General features: G+C 45.9%; 1 protein-coding gene across 2 annotated transcripts; it reads right to left on the reverse strand.

The window, feature by feature from the left end:
- Positions 1–57: 57 nt before the first annotated feature.
- On the reverse strand, positions 58–23269 carry nlrc5 (NLR family, CARD domain containing 5). Of its 2 annotated transcripts, none has more exons than XM_062461360.1 (49): positions 22536–23269; positions 20194–20289; positions 19717–19905; positions 18363–19501; positions 17737–18126; positions 17361–17599; positions 16395–16478; positions 16047–16130; positions 15644–15727; positions 15154–15246; positions 14997–15047; positions 14864–14893; positions 14674–14757; positions 14316–14399; positions 13638–13727; positions 12785–12841; positions 12592–12636; positions 12395–12478; positions 11953–12036; positions 11751–11840; positions 10699–10746; positions 10559–10615; positions 10201–10284; positions 10028–10111; positions 8897–9043; positions 8585–8668; positions 8403–8486; positions 8164–8253; positions 7749–7814; positions 7522–7605; positions 7054–7137; positions 6877–6963; positions 6592–6651; positions 6471–6506; positions 6223–6306; positions 5626–5709; positions 5016–5099; positions 4779–4862; positions 4575–4661; positions 4229–4312; positions 3598–3693; positions 3424–3507; positions 3190–3273; positions 2914–2997; positions 2725–2808; positions 2557–2634; positions 2358–2441; positions 2189–2272; positions 58–1965 (listed from the first exon to the last, which is right to left on the reverse strand). In XM_062461360.1, exons 1-49 carry the CDS (start codon positions 22846–22848, stop codon positions 1884–1886), a joined length of 5772 nt encoding a protein of 1923 aa, XP_062317344.1. In that variant the 5' UTR covers positions 22849–23269; the 3' UTR covers positions 58–1883. The 2 variants fall into 2 exon arrangements, with proteins under 2 accessions (XP_062317344.1, XP_062317343.1); XM_062461359.1 differs by having other exon boundaries at positions 6471–6509.
- Between the last annotated feature and the right edge of the window lie 962 nt (positions 23270–24231).

The raw sequence follows: 24231 nt of genomic DNA on the forward strand, positions 1-24231 counted from the left end.
CGCCACCTAGAGGTCAAGTGTTAAAGGTTCACACAACTGGGCGGATGACGTCATGACTAAAATTAGAGCAAAAGGTTTATTCAGATTTCAGTGCATGTCAGAACAAACAAAACTCAACATTACTTTTTTCAATTCACATTCTAGGACAAACTCAAGTTAAGCTCAAAGCAGTTGTAATAAATACGTGTGAATCTTTGTCTTCCGCCTAGAAATTCGTAATAAAGCTTCTTCCTCAAGACTTATTCTGGCCTTGTAGACTTGGCACCTCCACCTTAAATATTACTTAAATAAAACAAATAGCCTTTTTAATCCCATTTAGTCAGACACAGATACAAGAATAGGATAGAGACCACAGACATACTTGCCAGGCCAGGAGGAGAGAGAGAGACAGAAAGGGAAGGGGAGAAACAATAGTAAATATAAAAATATGAAGTAAAAGAATAAACAAGACAGAATATAATGCTTCCTCCTGGCCTAATTCACTGTGACGTTATGGAAATCTTGTTTGTTTCTAAGAATGTGGCATCCGTGGACCAAGAACATGAGAAAAAAACAGGCAACATGCAGTGCTTCAAAACACTGAGAAAAACATGAGAAAAAAACAGGCAACATGCAGTGCTTCAAAACACTGATAAAAAAGTGCAAGTTTGTCTGCCATTGCTGTTCTACAGTAGTCAGTAGAGTTCTACACACAGTTAATACAGTACCTACAGACAGACAGATCTAGACATTTTCACCTGGGGTGGCAGGAGGTAGTTGTATGGTGGCATACAGGCGTAGAGGGACAGTGTGACCCGATGCCACCATAAATTATTATAACATTATAGTTTAAATAAGGCCAATTGTAGCAGAGAGTCAAACCGCCAACACAACCATTTCTGATCCACTCAGTAAGACACAGTACTGACCACCAGGATGACTGATTGCATTATATGATGTCTCATACAATGCTACTATCTTCTGGATAAGCCTCAAAGGGGCTGATGCCATACCTGGTGTTCCCCTCTCCAAGGGGGGGAAGAGCCAGCCAACGGCCCACCTTTCTCAACCTCCCTTACTCTAGAAACTCTGAATTATAAAGGATTTATAACATACTCTCCCATTGTTCTCCAGAAGCCTATCTCTCTCTCTCTCCCTTCCCCCTCCCCACGCGCTCTCAACCTACCATCTTGTACCAACCCTCATCATAGTTTAGGACCTACTGTATACAGTTCAACTCAACTCACTTTCAACTAACCTATAACTTCTCTGGTATTTGTTCATTATAATTACATTTCCTTAAATAAATAATTGTTTATAATACTCGCGTTATCCCTCACGTTATCTGATCTGCTCTACTTTCATAGAAATTTACTACTTAAGATTAGATTGATTATTACGAAGGCTATTATTCAATATTATTCAATAAGGTTTCCTCTGTCCCTTCAACAAATAAGAGGTGGTGCCCCCAAGAACTACATACTTTATTATAAATTAAGTATTGCTAATCTTAAACGAGCAAACCCCGCTACACAATAATATTGTTTTGTTTATGAAATGTTCCAATGTAAAAAAAATATATATATATATTTTAGCATGGGGAGATTGGGGTGGCAAGTCTTTTTTTGCTGGGGTGGAAGCTGACACCCTTTGCATTTACATTTAGTCATTTAGCAGACGCTCTTATCCAGAGCGTATCCTGACCCCTTTGCAACTCCTTGGATTTGCCAGTGCATACAGACATACATACAAACAAATATACATACAGGTGTAATTACATACATACATACATACATACATACATACATACAGACAGGCTAACAGACAGGCAGACAGACAGGCTAACAGACAGGCAGATGGAAAGGCTAACAGACAGACAGAAAGGCTAACAGACAGACAGGCTCTCATGTTGATGAGAAGTTCACTCTTTGGTCCTTCTGTGTGAGCCTACAAGCGTCACTTTGAGAAATCCTGTTCTTCCACAACCTAGTCATACATATCGGACACCCACACACACACACACAACCACACACACACACAACCACAAACACACACACAACCCCACACATCCACACACAGGAGGAGAGAGAGGAGACAGGCAGTTATCACCATACTGTTCTACTGATTGCTATATGATAATATAAAATGTGGTGTTTGCTGGTTCAGGCAAGGAGTTCAGGAGTGACGACAGCGACCAGGCAGAGCTGACCTGAGCAGCTGGAGAGAGGGGCAGGATTTCAAGCTTCTGACCAGAGTCTCTGCTCCAGCAATGCTGATGTCATTTGCCTCGAGGCTGGAAATGAACAAAGACAAAACAGCCTTGACGCCTCTAACCCTGAAATTCGGATCTCGTCAGTGTGTCAAGAAAAGGGACTCACTCCAATCTCTGTAGCTTCAGACACCTAGGCAGAACATTGGCTAGCTCTACAGCGACGTCGTCCTGACAACCATTCCATGCCAAACTGTGACAAAAAGACAGATAAAAGCAGGTTAATCCAGTAGGCTTAATGATAAGGAAACATCCTAAAAAACCATTCCAGTGACATTGAGTGAAGTGACTTCCTGTTCTGTTATTACCTCACATCCTGTACAGAAACACAGTGATCCAGGCTGGCAGCCAGGCTAGCGAGGTCTGGGGTTCCTATGGAGGTCAGGCTGGAACACAACACCAGACAGGTTAGACACATGCCATGTTACTAGAGACTAGAGGAGGAGAGAACCAAACCCAGCAGGCTTTCATCTTACTGTAGCTTGACCAGGCTCTTCATGGAGACCAGGGCTTTGGAAAGGCTGGCAGATCCCTCAGCACCAAACTTGTTCTCTGACAGACTGACAGACACACAGGAAGACAGTTTGGGATATTAAATCAGAATACATAAGACCAGTCTTTGGTAGAATCAGAGACAGGGGAGGGTTGTAAAGCAGTAGACTTACTCTAGAACTGTAATGTGCGTAAGGGAGGGTAGAACCTGGGCTATCCTTGCAGCACTAGCCACACCGAGGCTGTTCCTGGACAATCTAGAACACAACAGAACATTCTAGAACACACTAGATGCCCCCTGGACAATCCAGAACACAATAGAACATTCTAGAATACAGTCTCAGCTACAAAGCAGGATCTGACTGTTTGTAGAATTAAAATTCTAAGACAATCTACAGTATTGACAGTGTGTCAGAATATGTATCCGTGTTGTGTATCTGTGCTCTTACTGCAATTCCTGGAGGTGTGAACAGGAAGACAGAGCTTGGAGCAGCTTGTCCCCTGCCTGGTCACTAACAAGGTTCTGGGACAGCCTGAGGAGGACACACACACACAGGTACACACACACACACACACACACACACACACACACACACACACACAGAGAGTACTGTTTGTATTCTAAAGGAGATGACCCTCCTCCCACTCGAGGCTGGAGGTCAGCTGGAGCCAGGAGGTCCTACCTGAGTTTTCTCAGCTGAGCCCAGGCGGTCACATGTCTGGTCAGCTCCTCCACTCCTCCATCACCCATCCTCAAACAGTCCAACCTGCAGGACCCACGCACAGGACACTGAGGGCTGTACCGGAGTGTGTGTGAGTGTTCTTGTCTGTGTGTGTGTGTAGTGTGTTGAACCCACTCTATCTCCTCGAGGTATGTGAGTCCCTTCAGAGAGGCCAAGAGGAGCACAACAGCCTGGTCTTCTGATGAGCTCCTCACCATCACATTGTTCAGACTAGGAAACACAAACAGTCAGTCCTGCTGGCTAAATTTCAGTGTATGTTTTCATTTCTTTGTTTACAGGTTCCATGTGACTCCTAGTCCTGCCTCCTGCTTCCATTTCTCCTTCTTTGCCACACCCTTCTCTTGTCACCATTCGTAACTTCATTCTCAAATTCATTATCAGCTTCACCTAGTTCCTCACTATCTCCTGCGTTATCCATTCCCTCCCTGTTTCTCTGCTCCTTTTTTATGTAGAGACAGTGGAAGACAGACAGGAAAGCAGGGAGAGAAAGTTCCCTGGCTCCCTCTGGCTCTGGACATTCCCAGAGCCAGAATAGAACCCAGGCCCCCGCGTTACAGCCTTAGCCTTAACGGTACAGCTCTACCCGGTTTGCAAGTCCGTTTCTTGTGTTTTGAGTAAACTCCACCCTGACGATCAATTTAGCATTTGAGTCCTTCTCCTATTCTGACACAAACAAGACCACAGAGGGTGATTCAGCTGAACTGAGCCATAACATGTATTCTACCGTACTGTACGTTAGACCCACTTGAGCGTCCTGAGAGAGGAGAGGTGAGGGAGACCCTGGGCCAGGCGGGAGAGGCTCTGCTCATCCAGAGAGACAAAGTCCAGGCTGGAGAGAGGAAGAACACAGACACCGGTCATGCTCCTGGTGTACATGTATACATATGCAGTTGTGTGTGTGTGGTTGTGTGTGTGTGTTCGCTCTGGATAAGAGCGTCTGCTAAATGACTAAATGTTTGTGTTTTTTTTGTGTACAGTATGTGTATGTGATTCTATGTCTGCATGGATGTGGCTGTTTGTGACGTGGCTGTATGTGTAGAGTATATGCTTGTGTGTGTATGTGGCTGTGTGTGTGGTTGTGCGTGTGTTACCTGATATGCTGTAGGAAGACACACTGTCCCAGTCCGCTCATAAGCTCCACCCCCCCTGCGGCCGTCCAACCAGAACACAGAGAAAGACTATGGGGCGGGAGAAGAGGTAATAATACAGTCAATCATTAAACACATTCAGCTGCCAAAGTGGCATGCAACATATTGTTTCACAATGGGTGTCTAAACCACCTCCACTACACTTACTCCACTGATGTCAGAGCAGGCAGGCCCCTGAGGGCCCGGACCAGGGCCTCAACTCCTATGTCTGAGATCACATGACCAGTCAGCCTGGCAGAGACAGGAGAGGACATCATCATCATCATACTGTACAATGACTGCTGCAGAACCACTAGAGGTGGAACACACAGACCAAACAGGAACAGGGTCAGTCTAGAACATTAGTTGACTACTTGAATACTTATAGTATGAGGTGTTTATTACTTCAGGTTGTGTAAGGTCTTGGTGTGCAGTAGCCCCTCAGCCAGGAGAATCACCACATCCTCACACATTTCTTTAGAGTCCAGACTAGAGAGAGGGAGAGACGCGCGCAGATTAACATCTCAGCCTTCCATATGGCAGAAGAAACTGTCTATGAGAACCTGTGTCAGAGCCTGGTGGGGAGCTTCCCAGACACCACACACACACACATACAAACAAAGACACACACATACAAAGACGCACACACACACACACAAAGGGACACACACACAAAGACACACCAATACACACACAGATACACCTACATAGATACCGTATTTTCTGGACTATAAGTCGCACTTTTTTAAATAGTTTGGCTGTTCCTGCGACTTAGTCAGGTGCGACTTATATATCAAAATATATATAATTTAACATGTTTTTAAATGTTAATTCATATTTACTGACATGAACCAACGAGTTCAACGGATTCAGTGATGTGGAATGAGATTGGGAGCTTGGTGAACTAGTTTACCGGTAACTTGCTTGTTGGACTTGCTAGGAGTGACTTATAGTCCGAAAAATACGGTATACAGATGCAGAAACACACAGAAATCGACACACAGAGCAGTCTTACCTGAGTGTAGTGAGACGGGCCAGGAAGGGCATGGCGGAGCAGAGCACCTTTACCCCCTCTCTACCCAGGCTGCAGCCAGACAGACTACAGACAGGAGGGCAACAACACAACTCACATTTCACACAGAAAACACTGGAAAGCCTGACATGGTTACTGGAACGTTGTTGGATGGGCATTTGCACCCTGATTGTGTTTCTTACATTTCTTCAAAAAAATTATGTTTGATTGATGTTTTGAGTTAAAAAAAAGTTTGGATGTTGTTGAAATGATCGATCCATTGTTTATAAAGTTGTTGATCATGATGTGTTGTTGCTGGAGGATCACGTTGATTATGTATGTGTAAATAATAATTAATAACGGTAAATAGGGTAAACATTACGTTTGACATACTTCTATACTGTCTGCTTCTTTATACTCCTTTTCACATATTTCTGGATAGGGATATACTGATAAGATTGATCGTAAAAATTCTAATAGAATTTGCTGTTAGTTTTATGAGTTATTCATGTATTCTTACATATAACTTGATACACAATCAAAATGAATGTGTTGTGATCTAGTCTAATGGAGAGCCAGCACTCATGTCGTCCTACTCACAGCAGATCCTGCAGGAAAGCACACCTCTGGAGAACGCTGCTCATGGCCTCTAGGTGGAGCCTTGACTCTGCACTGTCAACCAGGCTGGAGCACACACACACCCACACTCGCACAAATGCACACACACACAAATGCACACACATGTACAAGCACACACACACACACACAAAAACAGACAGAAGTGTTTGGTCAGACCACTGTATTACAATGTCCCCTGTTTACAGAACATGCCAGAAAACTTCTCCCACCTGATTTTGACCACAGGCAAACAGCCAGAAGACCCTCTGCTGAAACAAAAAACAACAATTGTTAGCCTTAGCTTCATAAAACACCTATGAACATGGCTGTTCTGTGCTCTGAAGACGTTACCTGGACCGGTAGAACTCTGTCTTGTCCTCCAGGGTGATGTGGAGTGTGGAGTGGTTCACCCTGCAGATGAAGGCCAGGGTTTATTTTTGTGTGTGTTTGTGCGTGTTTGTGCGTATAGTTGTGTTTGATTGTGTGTGTGTGTGATTGTGTGTGCGTGTAGGTGCGTGTATGCATGTAGATCTGTGTGTGTAGGTGTGTGTAGAGGTGTGTGTGCAGGTGTGTGTGTGTGTAGAGGTGTGTGTGTTTGTGTGTGTGTGTGTGTGCTTGCTGATCCCTCAGTGTCACCTGAGGATGTGTATGTTGGGGTTCAGCTCCAGGCAGGATGACACCAGCTCAACAGCGGTCTGTGCACCGACCCAGTGCTCCTTAACACTGACAGAGCACACAACAAACACATGCTTATTTTAACACACACATACAGGACGTTCATATTTGCATTACCTTATGTCATATCCTCTTTACCTTACGGAGCGCTGTCTGTGGTCACAACTCAGCTGTTCCACCAGACCCATCACCTGCTGCATACCCAGACCATTGTCCCTCAGCCTACGGCACACACACACACACACACACACACACACACACAGGCAAACGGTACTTTGTTTTAAGTTAGTGTGGGCATTGTGTGTGCGTGTATTTGCATGTGTTTCTTGTGTGTGTGGTATTCACTCCAGTGTGTGCAGTGAGGCCTGTTGCGCCAGACAGGTCTGCAGACCCAGTAGACTTCCTGTCGACAGCGTATTATTAGAGAACCTGCTCCAACCACCCACCCACCCACACACACACACGCACACGCACACATACACACACAGAAGAACACACACGCTCGTGCATACGCGCGCACACACGCAGAAACACTGGATGACCTAATGACAACACAATATACGATGTACTGTAATGCTGAGGTGTTTTTGGACGCACTACACCCACTCTAGTTTCTCAAGCGAGGCACAGCTGCACAGGATCTTGGCGAGTCTGCTGAGCTGGCCTGCCTGGAAGCTGCAGGCGTTCAGACTGCAGTGACAGATGTGGAAATCAGGTGGTTAATGTGGGGTGAGTCATATAGGAAATTGATTTATGCATATGCATTTATGCAAGCTGTGCCAACAGCTGCAAAAACAAAAGGCTGCATTGAGTGTGTTTGTATCACCTCCTACCTCAAAGTTTGACCACAGTGGTTGTCTGGTTGAAAGCGGATTAACAATCTCTCTTCAGACCCCAAACTACAGATTAGACCCAACAGAGGAGAATACAGAATCACAGGTTTTGGTGATGCTCACTAAAGAGATTGAACGTTAAAGGCAGGATCGCTATGTTTTTGCGACCTAGCAATTTTGGCTTGAGTTTGGTTTGAAAGGAGTCAAACCAAAATATCCCACCCCCTCCATTCAAAGCCACTCCTCCATAACACATGAACGCACTGCTTTGACTACTGCCGGGAGGTAAGTAGACAGACAGACAAGTACCCCAAGTTGCTATCAGGATGTGAAGCTTATTTCAGCAAATATGTCAAAATGTGTGTCTTAACAACATTACCGACCCTGCCTTTAAGATGGAAACATTAGAACCCACCTGAGTTCTACCAAGGAAACCCGGGCACAGCTGAGGATGGCACTGACCAGATGGAGTGCACCTTGCTTGCTCAGTCTGTTATCATTCAGGCTGCATTGAGAAAAGGACAAGCTTGGTCTCCCAGATAAACCTGTCCAATCTAGACCTACAACAAACCCTAGCTAAAAAGCTAGCTTTAGGTATGTCCAATGCCAAGTCCAACATGGGTTACGTGTGTGATGTTGTGTGTTCAGTCTTACCTGACAGAGCTGGCAATCCGCAACTTCGGAAGATATTCCACAAACGTCTTCACGCCCTCATCCATGAGTAGGTTACTGGATAAACTACAGCAGGGTAAAGACTGGCTCAGTATCCATGTATGTGTGGGTGTATGTGTATGTGTGTGTGTATGTACAGTATGTGTGTGTGGAAACACACTCACTCCAAGTCAGACAGGTTGGGGCATTGTTGCAAGATGCCAGACAGCTTTTTCACGTTGGCACAGCTCAGAGAGTACTGAGATAACCTGTACACACACATACATACACATACACAAAACACATATGGACAGACACACACAGATAAACACACACACACAGAAAGACAAACACAGACAGGCACACACAAAGAGACAGATCACAGAAAGACAAAAACACACACACACACACACACAGAGAAAGTCAAAAAACAGGTGGTCAATCCAGCATAGAGACAGTCTAACCTATGTGAATCATCCCTGTGGGAAAGCGCTCACCTGCAGGAACATCTGTCTGTCTTCTCGCCCAGCCGGATGAAGGACTCTCCCTGACACCTGAGATCCACCTCTCTGACCCGCTGGCAGTCTCCCAGACAGCTGACCAATAGCAGCGCTCCATTGATGGACATGTGGGCGTGGCTGAGACTGTGAGACGAATGGAAGGTTGAGGAGTTGAGAGGGGAGATGTTTGAGTGATGTTCATGATAGGGATGATGCAGGAACACTAGACCAGTCTTCCTAAATCCTGGTGGTCCACTGTCCTGCATGTTCTAGATGTTTTCCTGCTTCCAACACACCTACTTCAAATGAATGGGTCATCATCAAGCTCTGCAGAAGCCTTCCGAGCGGTGAACGGGACTGCACCCGACTACATCAAGTCTCTCCTCCAGCCTTACACCCCCACCCGCCACCTACGGTCTTCTTCTGACAACCGTCTGGTGGTCCCACTGCTCAAGAGCGCCCGGTCCCAACCCAAGCTCTTCTCCTGTCTGGCCCCCCAATGGTGGAATCAACTCCCCACCTACATTAGAGACACTGACTGTCTCCCCACCTTCAAGAAAAGGCTGAAGACGCACTTGTTCCAGGAATACAACGGTACTTAGGAATGATTTGTTGGACCTGATGCTAGTTTCCTCCAGGATCACAATGACTCTTATTGAGAGACTTGTTGCTCTTGTTGGTTAGTTGTAACTGATTTACAATTATTGTACTCGCTGTGAAATATTTTACTGTTGATTGCATTTCTACAGGTACACTCTTGCACTTGTTTAATTGTAACTTGTTTAACTACATGCTCTTATGGTTCTTCCCTTTGGCACAGTTTTTTCACAATGTATGCTTATGTTTTGGCTACCTGCAATGTTTGGGGCTATCTTGTTGTTATGATCAGTGACCTATGCACTTTTGTAAAGCTCTCTCTTGGAAGTCACTTTGGATAAAAGCGTCTGCTAAATTATTAAATGTAAATGTCAGCCTGGTAACGACCCATTCATTTTAGTCAGCTGTGTTGGACCAGGGAAACATCTCAAAACCTGCAGGGCAGGGAGGGTCCCAGGACCAAGATTGATAAAGGTCGTTGAGAAGAATGAGTCATCGTTCTGAATCGATCTTTCGAGAGACGGGCCTCACTTGAGCGTGTGTAGGGTTGTCATCCGGGGCAGGAACGTCCGCAGCGAGCCTACAGCCTCATCCTTCAGAGACGTGTGAGACAAACTGACAGAAAAGAACGAGTTCAAAAGGCCTGCGGAAGAAGAAGCTGTACATGGATGTCACACACAGACAGAAATGGCCCGTTGGCTCACTCTATCTCCAGGGGGCTGGGACAATGCAGTAGCTTCCTGCAAAGGTTGGTCACATCTGAAGCCTTCAGAGCACTGGAGATCACCCTGGAACAGGAGGGAGGGAGGGATGGAGGGAGAAAGGGAGAGAAGGAGGGAGAGAGGAAGAGAGAGAGAGGGAGGGAGGGAGACAGAGAGGAGGGAGAGTGAGAGATATACAGAGAGTGGAAGAGAGAGAGTAACATGACGTGTTAACAATTACCATGTGTTGTCCCCTCACTGGGGACTGCTTTACCAACATTGCTTCACCTGAACATTCATGCCAAGAAAGCATATTGAATTGAATTGAGAGGGCAGGATCTTGAATAAGGTGGTATCCTACCCGAGTTTCTTCCCCTGGTCCAGACCACCTGAGCTCCTGGGGTCTGAGGGCTGTTGTCTGGAGGGGCAGAAGACAAGTTACTGTTGTGTGTGTGTGTGTGTGTGTGTGGCGTGGAGGGTGAGGAGGACTGCTGTACTAACCCTGTACTGGGGAGAAACTTCAGGAGCACAATCTTCTTCCCTCCATCACTGTTGGAGGGAGACGAGATGGTTGGAGTTTAACTGGACGTTTACCCTACAGCGTATTTTCACAGCCTGTGCGTCACTTCTCAGTGCAATCTATAACTGCGTTTGACCACATACATTTTCATTTCATGTCTGGAATAACGACATAGAAAGAAAACTTAGAAATGTTTGGGTCTGTTTGGATGCGTATGACCAAGCAGAACACAGATGTTTCAAAACTTCTGCACAGCAGCAAATCAGTGTACCTTATTTTTCGGAAATAAAACCGTGGTTGTACAGCTTATATTTCGAAGCTGCTTATAGCCGTTTTTAGAACAAAAAAAGTGGCTTCTTCCCAAGTTCTCTACAGACCGTGCAGCTAATTTAATGCTCAACACCGGAATGGGGGCTTATTGAAAGAGGAATGGAAAGAGGAATTATTTACTGTGTCGTCTAAGTTACACTATCAGGGCTTGGAAATACAGTGACTTGCTAAAGTAAGCAAAGGGCTAGTAGAACATAACATTTCATAATCATTTCAGTAAATCAAACAGCTGCAAGACCCAGTGAAATGTTATATACAGCTAGAAAACCAACATTAGCTAGCATCGCTAACGACATTGGCTAATTCAACTTCGGTAGGCTATCCTCAGGATTTGCAAGCTAGCTAAACTTATACTATATCAAAAATAATTTTGTAGACATAACAATGGATTTTGCCACGCATGGACATACTACAGTGTCTCCCCTAGGTTTACAGCTTTGGGGGGGGCGGGGGGTTACCGACCATCTAGAGACAGAAATGACATGCCGTCTTGTAAATAAGATAAATAACATAAGGCCATTTAGTTTGTTTCATAAAAGAGCAAGCTATAGACCTGTTTTATAGGAAAGGTAACCTTAAATTACTTATTTTGTGATCTGGCGCTATATAAAAAAATATATATAAAAAAAAGATTGTCAGTTTTCAACGACTGACCACATAGGGGGCCTGGAAAGTAAGAGAACACATTGCCGCATGAGTTTACCTGACACAGACTTCAGACAGGTTTCTTTGTGAGCAGAGGGCCCCAGCCAGCAGGGATACACCCTCCATGCTCACGTCATTCTCACCGAGGCTGAAAAACAACAACAGCACCTGACACTGCAGACCAACTCGACCATGACTCCGAGGGGTGACCGGAGGAGAGAGACTGTGTGAGGGTGGGTTAGGTCACAGGACTGTCTTACTGTATCTGCTGTATGGTGCTGAGCTGAGGAAGGAGATCCAGGAGCACCCGTAGACCTTTGGTACCTAGGGAGTTACGAGAAAGACTGATAGAGAGACCCAGAGAGAGAGAGGGGGGTGGAGAGGAGTCATCAAATATGCAAATAAGATCCGACATTATGCCATTGCTTAATACTGTGTTACACATGTGAGTGTGTTTCTGTGTGTGCATGTGCTTGTGAGTGTGTGTGTGTGTGTGTGTGTGTGTGTGTGTGTGAGAGTGACTGTATATATGTGTATGTGTGAGCGAGTGAGTGTGTGTGAGTGTGTATGTGTATTGTGTGTGTGTGTGTGTGTGTGTATACAGTATGTGTGTATGTGAGTGTGTATGTGTAAAGGTGTGAGTGTGTGAGTGTGTGTGTATGTATGTGAGTGTGTATGTGTGAGTTTGTGTGTGTGCCTTACTCCAGCAGCGCGAGGTCAGAGCATCGCACCAGACTGTCAGTCAGGCACTCCAGGTGAGAGGGGAGGAGGCCACAGCCCTGCATGCTGAACGTACGGTGGCCCAGCAGGACGGGGGACATCATGAGTCATCATCATATTTATGATGTCATCATTGAAACGACACATGCGTCAGGTGGAGAGGCGTGGAGAGAACTTACCGGAGTTTCCTGCCCACCACCACACCTGTGGCTTCTGTCTCATCTCTGAAAGTCAGGAAATCAAACACTGAACACTAATATCAACCATTCATGCATTGCATTAAAAAGGTCTTACAAAATCTAAGATGGACTGTTTAGTAGTCGGCTTATTGGACCAGTGTTGTAATATGGGGACGGGTCGGTGGGTTCCTACCCAGGGTTGTGTGTCTGTCTGCTTCCAGAGAACTCCACGGACACATGGACTGGTAGCCTGGACAGAAGGGACAAACAGACAGACAGGAGCTAGTAATTGTGTTCAGCCTTTGGTCTGCACATCTCTGAATCACCAACCATCTCTAGAGGAGGGGACCCCTCACTGAACTGCTCCTCTCAAGGTTTTTACCCCCCTAAATTTTCCTGGGAGTTTTTCCCTGTCTCCCTTGAGGTTTAGGTGTCGTTCTAAGGCCGTATGCGAATCCCTTTGTGACGTTGCTCGTAAAAATGGGCGATACAATACTATTCATTTTAATTGAGTGCAAGGTACAGCCTAGGTAGACCAAGTCCCTGGTTAAATGATCATAAACAGAAGCAGTGTCAGTGAGTCACCCACAACACACTATAGCTTCTACGGTATGTGAAAGTGTGCAGTCTGCAGAAACACAGTGCCAGTGAGGTGCTGTGATCACAGGCCCGGGTTTAGGGGCAGACCATTGGAACTCAATCGTGCCCAATGTCAAGGGAGTATTTAGCAATAGAGCAGGGGTAGCATTAGCATGTAGGATGATCAAAGTATGTAGATGATAAAAAATATGTTCGTCATCCCCCCACCAACGTTCGAACCAATCCTACACCCCAGGCTGTGATTACAGTGTCTCTCATGCAGTGGCTTGCCTGGACACAAAAGAAAGCCCTCTGATTACAGGAAGTTCCAGAACGCTTCTGAGAATGAGGAAGTGTGTGTGTTGGTGTGTGTGAGCGTGCCTGTGTGTGTGTGTGAGCGTGCCTGTGTGTGTGTGTGAGCGTGCCTGTGTGTGTGTGTGAGCGTGCCTGTGTGTGTGTTTTTGTACCTGATGTCTATCGTCACCACATTGGGACACTGGGACAGCAGTGAGGTCATGGCCAGCAGTTCGTCCACAGACAGTGAGCTGTCGTTCAGACTGTTCAACACAACCACAAACATCTCCTGTTACATGCCTCGGAAATCATAACATTCATTATACATCCCATTACTTCCCATTACATTACATAGCCATACTATTCACATGCAATATATGTCATGTCACATTTATTGAGTGCTGTGATATGGTGGGTCTCACTGGATTTGTACTGGATGTACACTGTGATATGTACAGTATTACTGAGTACTCTAAAATGTACTGTATGTATTCATGTATATACTATAATATCTATTGTATTACTGAGTACTGTATGTATTACTGAGTACTGTCATATGTAATGTATGTAATAAAATAATATGTACTGTATGTATTACTGTAATATGTACTGTGATACTGAGCAGTACTGTGTGTATTACTGAATACAGTATATGCACTGTGATACTGAGCAGTACTGTGTGTATTACTGAATACAGTATATGCACTGTGATACTGAGCAGTACTGTGTGTATTACTGAATACAGTATATGCACTGTGATACTGAGCAGTACTGTGTGTATTACTGAATACAGTATATGCACTGTGATACTGAGCAGTACTGTGTGATGCGGTGGCTGAGCCTGGCCTTACAGGAGACTCTGTGTGATGGACAGCTGCTGCAGAGCTCCAGTCAGGGCCTGCAGACTGTTCTCCTCCCACAGACCACCTGACAGACTAACAGAGCCAGGGAAACACACAACAAACATTCTCTACCACCTGACAGACTGTTCCTTTATGTGTCTGTTTTGTATGCGTTTCCTACAGTATTATAAATGTTGGAACAAATTCATGAATTAATAAATACATTAAAAAAATACCATATGAACTGCATTTAGCGGCAATACCAATGACCATGCCCTTTATATATATATAGATAGATAAATTTGATCATCATATAAAGTTTCACAATGCAACATTTGTAATGGGCAGAGAGAGAACGTGGACTTACTCCAGGACGGAGAGGGTAGGGAAGCTGGCCAGGAGCTCACACAGTCTTAAGACCTGCTGCCCGGTCATCTTCTGGTTCAGCAGTCTGTCGCAGGCAGGGAGGAAGAGCCCAGGCTTAGAGAGTACAGACAGGAACATCTACATCCCAGCATCCAGGCTCTGTACTGGAACTGTGTAGGTGTTACTCTTACCTGATGGTGAGTCCAGGTGTGTCATTATGGCTTCACGGGAACAAAGAGAGGGTTGAGGTGAGGAACGGCCGTGTTTCATAGATGTGTGAGAGAAGCATGAAGGACGATTCCTCTGGTTTTTACTACAACCTACCTGCTGATGCTTGACTTCAGGGAGAACACGACCTTGATCTCCTTCTTACCACTGCAAACAGAAAAGTAAACCAGACAGCTCGAGTGTGGTTTCACAGTGACAATTAGAGAGGTTTCCTATTGGTCTAGAAAAGAGGAAGCAATTAAGTGATGCTTACTCTGCATAAATGCTTTCGAGGTTGGCAGAGGAACTGGTCTTCTCTAGAACCGCAAGGACGCTTCCCAAAGAGCAGCTGTTCTTACCCCCCAGCCTGAAAACCCAAAGACACACATACACACAAGTTTGGTTTTCTATTGTAGTGGGGTCTGACCATTCACTCCAATTCAAATCAAATTCAAAAGTTATCTCTAACCACGAAACCCTAACCTTAACCCTTAATGTAGTCCCAACCCAAAGTTCTAACGTTAAAGTGCTTGAAAAAAGCATTATGGAGCCAAGGAAAGGGGTCCCCCAAGGTCAAGTTTGTCATGCTTTACTATACTTGTGAGGTCATTTGGTCCCCTAAAGTAGTTAAACAAGAGCAGCATATATAGACAGGTATGCATAAACTAGTTGAACTCAGTTGAACAATATAGTTGTTTAACAATAGTTGAACAATCTATGCTCCAGGTGACCACCTGGGGGTCCAGTTGAGAAGGTGAACTCACATGACAGAGGCCAGGTTGGGCAGTCTGGAGAAGACCTCAGCCACCTCCCTGATCCCATCATCTGACAGACTGTTGTCACTCAAACTGTCACAAACACCACAACAAACCATCTCACGATTACCGACCTGACCATAAAATGTATGCATGTCTATGCCAGTGTGTCTCAATACTGGTCCTGAGAGCTCCCTGCCCTGCATGTTTTAGTTTTCCCTGCTCCAACACACCTGATTCAAATGAATGGGTCGTTATCAGGCTTCTGCTGAGCTTTATAATGACCCATTTATTTGAATAAGGCATGTTGGAGGAGGGAAATACCTAGAACATACAAGGCAGGGGGCTCGAGGACCAGGACTGACAAAGGCTGGTCTACACTGTGATATGTGGTGAAAGGAGGTATTGTTACTTGATGTCAGTGATATTTGGGCATTCCTCCAGAGCTTTGCTCAGTCTGGCAGCTCCTACATCAGTCAGGTTGGCACTCGTAAACCTGGAGGAGGGAGTTAGACAGACACAGTTCCACAGTCACGGTTGGAGACACCGTTACAAAGAGACAGGATGGCAGGGAGGGAAGACATGCAGGAAATCAGTCGGATTCGAACCCAGGCCACTGCATTAGCCTTAATGGTACGTGCTCTTTTCCCCTGAGCTACGGGGTAACCCCAATGTGTCCATACCCGCAAGGCGGGTATGGAAGGCTGTGTAAGGCTGTGTAAAGGGGCTTCAGCCTAACACAGACAGAGAGGTAACTCACTCTAGCTTCCTGAGTGTGGGCAGCTTGGGCAGGATGGAGGACAGCTTATCTGCAAACCGGTCATCGTACTTCCTGCCCCGAAACCTGCAGAGTCATCAGATACAAGCAGCACTGTTATGGTCCTAACTTGTTCTCCTGCTCCTTGGCTGACCAAAATAGTAGCTGGCATCTAAACTGAATCTATGATTTGCAATGTATCTCTGCAGATAATGTAATAATAATAGTATTAATGCCATGTGAAAGAAATTTTGGGCCTATGTACAATGAATGTGTTTTAGGAGAAGTTTACAGTTGGTTAAGAAGCTTGATACAATGAATGTTGATTCAACTCCATTTGGTAGAGATGCCGTTTGCAGTTTTATGACACCTAACTAGGAGACGTGAAGTCTAAGAGACGGGAAGTCTGGGTGACCTGAGAGAGTTCTTGTCACCTGGGGGGAAGAGACAGTTGGTCTGAAGACAATGTGGATTCAACTGTATTGTTCTAAGGATTTAACCAATGACAGAAGAGATTTGGTATAGCTGCATGTCTGTAGGATGGACCAATGACTTTTGAGAACTGTCGTATCTATAAAATGGTCTGTTGAAGAATGTTCTGGGTGGTTCAGGGCCATCAGCTGGGTAGTGCTGGTGGGCTGGATTCTCCCGGTTCCATTCTAGAATGCTAGATGGAGCTGTATGGAATTGTCTTTGTGTTATTGTCTTATGTTTGTGTGTCGATGATGTTATGTTGATAACGTTATAATGTTTAAATCTACGTCAAATAAACATTAACTCTGTACTTCACCCGACTTCAGCTTAAACGATTGATTCTCTAAAAAACTTCCACGACATGCCATTTATAAAAAAAAAAAAATGTTCAACATGTAATGCTCTACAGAAATGCTGCAGAAATTAGTAATGATAGCTAGATTTTTCTAGTTTATTGATCAATTGACCGGTTGACCAACTGGTTGACTTGCTCACGTGAGATGGTGCAGGTGTTTACAGCTGGGTAGAATATCCAGACACTCCAGGTCCATTGAGCATGCTCCAAAGTCAAGGTCGAAGTCCACTCCCGCGGACGCCACCACAAAAGCGATGGCGTCCAAGTCGACAGGGTTCAGGCGGATGTTTCTCAGCTCCATGCAGGGTCGTGACCCCACGACCTCCCTCACCAGCTCTACATTCTGGGTCTCCTGCACACAGCGGTACAACTCCACCACCTGGGGGGGGGGGGGGGGAGACAGAAGGAAAATTGACAAACTAACAGAAAACTAATGGAAAGACCATATATATATATATATAGTTGTACTACTGTTTGTGCAATCTGTGAAATGGTTCGGGTTAGGGTCCAGCCTACCTTGGGTCCAGTCAGACTGGGGTTGCCCGCAAGACTCTTCAGCAGCTTTAGGACCACTGCCTGGTGCTTTTTCACGCAGGTCTCAGCACCAAAACCAGACCCAGACAGAGTTCTCCCCCGAGCCCCAGCCTTCTCTGCCAGTCTGACCAGAGTATGGGTGCAGGCAGGTGAAGCCAGCCCACACATGTACAGGTGCAGGGAGTCGGTGAAGACAGTCTTGGGGTCAGCTCTGGTGGTCCAGCGGCTTCTGAGGTTGAACTTCCTCTTCAGCTGGGTCTCGTTGACCTTGTCGCTGGTCATGATGTGGAGGGCACACAGGAACTCCTGCAGGGTCAGGTGGGTGAAGGTGAAGCCCTTCCCCCTGGAAACGTTCTGCAGAGTCACCTCCACCTGGGTGAGGAGAGGAGGGGAGACACACACATCATACACACACATCATACACACACATCATACACACACACTTGCACATTATATACACACACTTACACAAACATCATACACACACATCATACACATACACTTACACATTATATACACACACTTACATAAACATCATGCACACACACCATACACACATGCTTGCAAACACATCATACACACATGCTTACACACACACACACGCCTACCTGTGAGAGAAGTCCAGTCCTTAAGCCAAGGTCCAGAAGTTTTGGACTAAGTTCATCAGACAGGAAGAGGATTTTGCCCTTGTCCAGCCCCTGCATGGCCAGGTGCCCCAGCTCCCTGACCTCTGACCTGTAGACATGTAGGGCCGGCGGTCCCCCAGACCAGTGCAACGGGGCCGGGGGAGGGGTCCTGCCAGGGCGTTGGCAGAGGAGTGCCCAGAGGACAGTGAGGTAGATCTGGGTGAGAGTGGAAGCGAGCTTGGGGGTTTGGTGGGATTGGGGTGGCTGAGGCCGGGGGCGGTCCTGGGGAGAGGGGTGAACCTGGGGAGGGGGCATACGAGAGGCCTGAGGGCAGAGCATGTGTTCCAGGTAAACACAGCAGATATGGCAGAGGGAGGGGAGGTAGGAGAGGCCGAGGAGGTGGCTGTTAGTCAGGAGCATCTTCAGTGCCTCCTCGCCCTGACCCTGACCTCTGACCTGGAAGTACTTTGCTGCGTATTCCTTGACACGGCACCGGTCGAACCCCAGCAGCTCGCCCACGCAGTCCGCAGCCTCCTCCAGGTCCCCAAGGTCCCGTGGACGACAGGTTAGCAGCAAAGTGCATCCTGGGAGTACCCTGCGGCTACAGAGCCCAGCCACTAGCCTCGCCACGGGTAGAGGGCTCCAGAGGTTCAGACCCCCACCCATCTCCTCCATCTCTCCCCCCAACGCCCCCTCCTGGCTGCCCCTCTCCTGACTGCCCCTCTTCTGGCTGCCCCTCTCCTCCCCCAGTTGAATCTTGGAGTGGAACTCATCGTAGCCGTCCAGAATCCAGCAGGTCCTCTCTGGATTGTCCGAGATGAAGTCTAGTACAGCACTGGCCTCAGGGTCGCCCCCCTCTGGCTGGAGGAAGCATTGCAGCAGCAGGTCAGCCAGTGACAGAGGGCTGGTCAGCAGGTTCAGCTGTCTGAACTCCAGCAGCACCAGGAGGGAGTAGGAGGGGAGGAGACCCTGGGCCCAGCGCTGGCCCACACACGACATCTGGAGGGTCTTCCCCGAGCCTGCTGGGCCCAGCAGTACCACCACCTTACCAACAGAACGTTCCAGAAATGAAGCAACTGACACCCTGTCCTCCATGATCCCCTCCTCAACCTCCAGTATATCTGAGGGAGGACAGAGGGAGGGGTAGTGAAAAGAAGAGTGGAGTAGAACAGAGTTAATCCTGAATGAGTACCTTGTTCTTTCCTACTTGTTTACAATTTCAACCAACAGCTGTAACTGTAAGAGGTTCTGAGGTCCTTGGTCCAACTGTTACAAACTGGCACAGGTTTGTAACAAAAAGGGAGACAGAAGAGGGGAGGGTCATCACACGACCTACCTGTTGTTCTGTCCATTCTGTCTGCGGTTGGGGTTCGGTCTGGTCTGTCCCGAGGCTTGCCGGGGTTGCCATGGCGCAGGGAAACCCAGGTCTCATCCAGAGAGACCTCGGTCAGCACGTTCTGCACCGCCCTCTCCCACCTCTGCTGCAGCATCTTCCGTATTGCTGCGCTGTAGCACCCCACATGGTCTGGAGGTGCAACAACACCACAGGATGATGATCACTGCACATGCTCATGATGGCAAGAGCATGCCAATATATATTTATAAAATAAAACACATTCATTTAGAGTACAATTGAGTGGAGTAAAGTATATTTAAGTGCTGAATAGTAGATTTGTGTAAAGTAAAGTGGAGTACAGTAGAGTAAATATAGTAGAATTGAGTAGAGTAGAGTAAAATAGAGTGAAGTAGAAGTAGAGAAGAGGAAAGTACAGTAGAGAAGAGCAAAGTACAGTAGAGTAGCTGGGTACTGAACCTATGCACTGGCGTTTTCCATGGCCCTCTAGTGTGTGAGAGTGAGACAGTGAGTTGTCTTCCCCCACAATGTGAGAAGTGCAGTCAACAGTCTCCACTGACGGCAGAGAGCACACGGAAGTTAGGGGAATTACAGAACAATGAAACGCTTGCATTCAAGATTACGGTTTACATTTCCTGGATGATATAACTAATATGAAAATATAAACACATCGAACTCGAATTTACATTTACCACTGCACCACCTCCCTTTCACTTTCATTTATCAATAGTGATACGTGGTATGTTGTGTATAGATCGAAAACAATATTCAACATTGAGAGTCAATCACTTTGTTACTCTAGGTGAATTTACAATTATTGGATGTATTTAGATGAGTAGGGTGTAAATGACCATGTGTGGGCTACAGCATGGCTCTTGTACCTGTGTGTGTTTAAATGTGATACTCCAGCCATGCAAACTTTGAACCAGAGCAGACAGATATTGTGACAGAAATGAACTGATACTTACACACACAGAGGACTCTTAACTTTTCTTGTGTCTTATCAAGTTGAGACACTAGATCTCCACTTACTTTGTGTGGAGAGGAGAGAGGCACACACACACTAACATGTGGTTAAGGTAACACCACTTCCGAGAGTCACAGACAATGGTACACCCTGCAGTGTCATGGTGTTCACACAGACACAGGGATGTACAGGACCAAGGGCAACCACCACACAAACCAGAGTAGTGTATCTATTGTAATCTCCAAATTACAGACACAGTTTCACCAGAGCTGATCATGCTTCACAGTGCTTACCATGCAGACACAGCACAGGCAGGCCCGTAACGGAAACACATGGGGCCCCCCCGCAGAAAAAGCCTGAGGAAAATGACCTTTCAGCACTTGCGACAGTCACGGGTATTGTCAGAAATAATTTGATGGCCGTGGCTACATCAGGCACACTTGATAGTATAGAGTTGTGTTTTATTATTAGCGTGTTCGCTAAATGGAGCAATTTTTTGTCGTGTGAATCTTGTAGAAAGCAATGACTGTACGTTTTACACGATCATAATATGTATATAACTGAAATACAATGACTTATTGTAACTTTGATTATGTTTTTTGTATGTTTAAATAGTCAAACGCAATCGCTGCAACTGCACGATACTACTGTCGCATACGTTATCATGTTTGCTAATAATGTCAGTTATGTAATATATTTTATAATTAAGCACTTTTTCTACTTTCTCTTTTTTTTTGTAGTTTCACTCCATTTCAATGTTGTCAGCTTGGACAGCTTTATGAATAGGAAGTCAATAAAGGAGCAAGGCTAATTTTCCTGGCTCTTGGAAAGGAGGCTCTGTTAACGCTAGGAAGCACAACACAGACAGAGCTGTACAGCTGTCAAAGTATAGGCTAACGTTAGCTACGTGGTACAGTAATGTTAGCTATAGCAAACATACAATACCTGTCTCTTCTGGCAGATGAGTGCATCCTTCACCGGCTGGTCGAAAAATAAATTTGTAATTTTGGGAAGTTTGGCATTTAATTCAGAAATTTGTTTTGAATGCCGCTTAGCCACCGCTTTTAAATGTGCGTTTCGTTTTTCCTACGCTACGCTACAGTTAGCTACCTATTTGCAGCGGGCTCGCCGGTCTGTGTGACCATCTGACCTAGTTCGTCATGTCACTTACCTAGCTAACAAAGAAAGCACAATTAAATATACTTTATTTTTATATCAACTCTGGAAACACAGACAAGGCAATAAGACATCCCATGTAATTCAAATTGGATAAAAATAAAAAAAAACGGGGGGCCTGCCACGCGAGGCCCCCATCCCTGCGAGGCCCCCCCGCGGTGCGGGGGCTGCGGGGGTAATCTTTACGGGCCTGAGCACAGGCATGCGAAACTGACCAGCAGGTCTGGACTGGGCCTGAAAAAACGGCCCGGGACTTTGAAACGCAGACCGGCCCACGGCCATGTATTATTATTATTTTTATTTTTTTTGCATTATGCCACGGCCGTTTGACCGGCCGTTCGGGAAATCTCCCGAATCCCGACGGCCATTCCGACCCTGCTGACCAGTGAAACAATTGTTACTGTTTCCCTGGATCACTGAGAGCTGAACGATGATTGGCTACAAGACACCCTGCATCCCCTGGAAACGCAGACAGTGCAAAACTGTAACAGTGTGTTAGGGGACCGGACCGGGGTGGACACAGGAATGAGCATTACCACACATACCACCTTCCTCGCAAAAAGAGCCTCGAGACTTATGGCGCCAAAGGAAACCCTGAATATCTCCCACGCAACAGCCCAAAGCTTATCGCAGCACAGCCGTTCCTTGGTTTACTTACTTGGTATACTCGTTGTCCCGGCCACAGACACGAGGCGAGATTCCAGACGCATGGGGATGTTCTCACATTCCATACACAACGTCTCCAAAAACTGGCTGCAGCGCGCGGGGCCGGAGGCTCTGAAGTACTTAATCATTTCAGCCAAGCGCCCCAACAAGTCAAGTCTCTCCAGTCGCCACCTCGTTCGGTGGTCTATCATACCATATAACGTGTCCAGAACAGCGGGTGCCTGAGAGCGGAGAAGGTCCACCAACTCCACAGCCTCCTGGTCCAGCACTGCGAGAACATCTTCATTTTCTTCTACATCCTCCATAATCCCAAGCCATTCACTGAAACACAGATCCCCTGCGGATCTTTGCAGTCTGAGGACTAATATCCGAACCTAAACATAGGCTACATAACTGCAGCCAAAGTAGCCTGCTATAGACAAATAAAATACTACAATAGCCTATGACTATACTTCTAGGTTTGTTAAGCGGTTGGAAGACCCATACTATTGGGTCAGTTAAGGACACACCTTTCCAAAACTACGCTTGCAAATGAATGTAGTCTGTAACCTGCTATAGACAAATAAAATATACGTCATACAATGATTACTTTCGGTTATAGGTTTGTTAGGCGGTTGGAAGACTCAGCAATAGGCTATTTTGGGGTCAGTTATGGACACATCTTCCCAAACCTACGCTTTTAAATGAATGAGACTACATTTGATGCTTGTAGCCTCATCGCTATAGTTCAAAATAGGCTAAAAAACGAATGAAATGCATTGCAACTATCAAATCCGTACCGTATTCTTGAGATATATTTTTTGCGGTTCATTGTCCATGTGAAACCGAAAGTTATGGTTTACTTTCGTTTCAGGCAGCAGTGGCAGCGATGTAGCCTAACTTTTAAAAGAATTGATCGATTTTTATGAGAATTATAGTTCCCTGCTAATTTTGCAAAGCACAAGTGTGCTAGGTCATCTAACCAGGCATATCTGTAAAAGTAGCCTATTTAGCTTATTTTTTTTACGTCTGTGTCGGCTTTGGGCAGGATCTGGGCCAGATGATTTTTGCTATCTGGGTAGGCGAGCCATAAAGAAGGGACTAGTGATGTGTCGTTCGTGAACGATTCGTTCATTTTGAACGATTCCTTCCTGAAGGACTCGGGAGTAACGAGTCCTCTCAAAGAGAGATTCATTCATTTTCTCGTGGCCGCGCATCGGGAGAGGTAACTGTTTCCTCTACTAAACCAATGCAGGTAACGTGAAAAAAGATCTAAAGACTCGTACCCGGCAGAGGAACGAAGCATTGATCCGAAGACTCGGTTGGCAGAGGAACGAAACATTGATCCGAAGACACGGTCGGGAGGTGAACGATTCGTTCATCTGCCGGGTACGAGTCTTTGGATCCTTTTTCACGTAACCCCAGCTCGATGCTACTTCCATCAGCAGTTTGTGAAAAATAGGCTATTTTCACGACAGCGAATTTGGATGTAGACGACTTTAACATAGCTGATTAGCCACAAATGAAGAAGTTTTCTTAATTTGCTTGTGTTTTGTCTTGCCTGATTTCTTAATTTGCAGCGCGTTTGCACATGTCGGCCACCGTAACTATGAGTGAGATATGTATACATTTTCATTAAGAAACCTCGTTTGTAAAATATTAAATACCATGGGAACACAGCACTTAACAATTGTATAACACCCGCGACA

The sequence above is a fragment of the Osmerus eperlanus genome, chromosome 5, assembly GCF_963692335.1.
Source record: "Osmerus eperlanus chromosome 5, fOsmEpe2.1, whole genome shotgun sequence".
In the NCBI taxonomy this organism is placed as follows: domain Eukaryota; kingdom Metazoa; phylum Chordata; class Actinopteri; order Osmeriformes; family Osmeridae; genus Osmerus; species Osmerus eperlanus.

Bases quoted from the DNA above. Each gene is read 5' to 3' on its own strand.
- nlrc5 (XM_062461359.1), bottom strand. From the start codon at position 22,848: ATGGAGGATGTAGAAGAAAATGAAGATGTTCTCGCAGTGCTGGACCAG. The intron at 14,894-14,996 runs GTAGGTTGTAGT...GTTCCCGTGAAG, and splicing joins CTGAAGTCAAGCATCAGCAG to CCATAATGACACACCTGGAC. The intron at 4,863-5,015 runs GTAATAAACACC...TGTCTCTGCCAG, and splicing joins AAGACCTTACACAACCTGAA to GCTGACTGGTCATGTGATCT.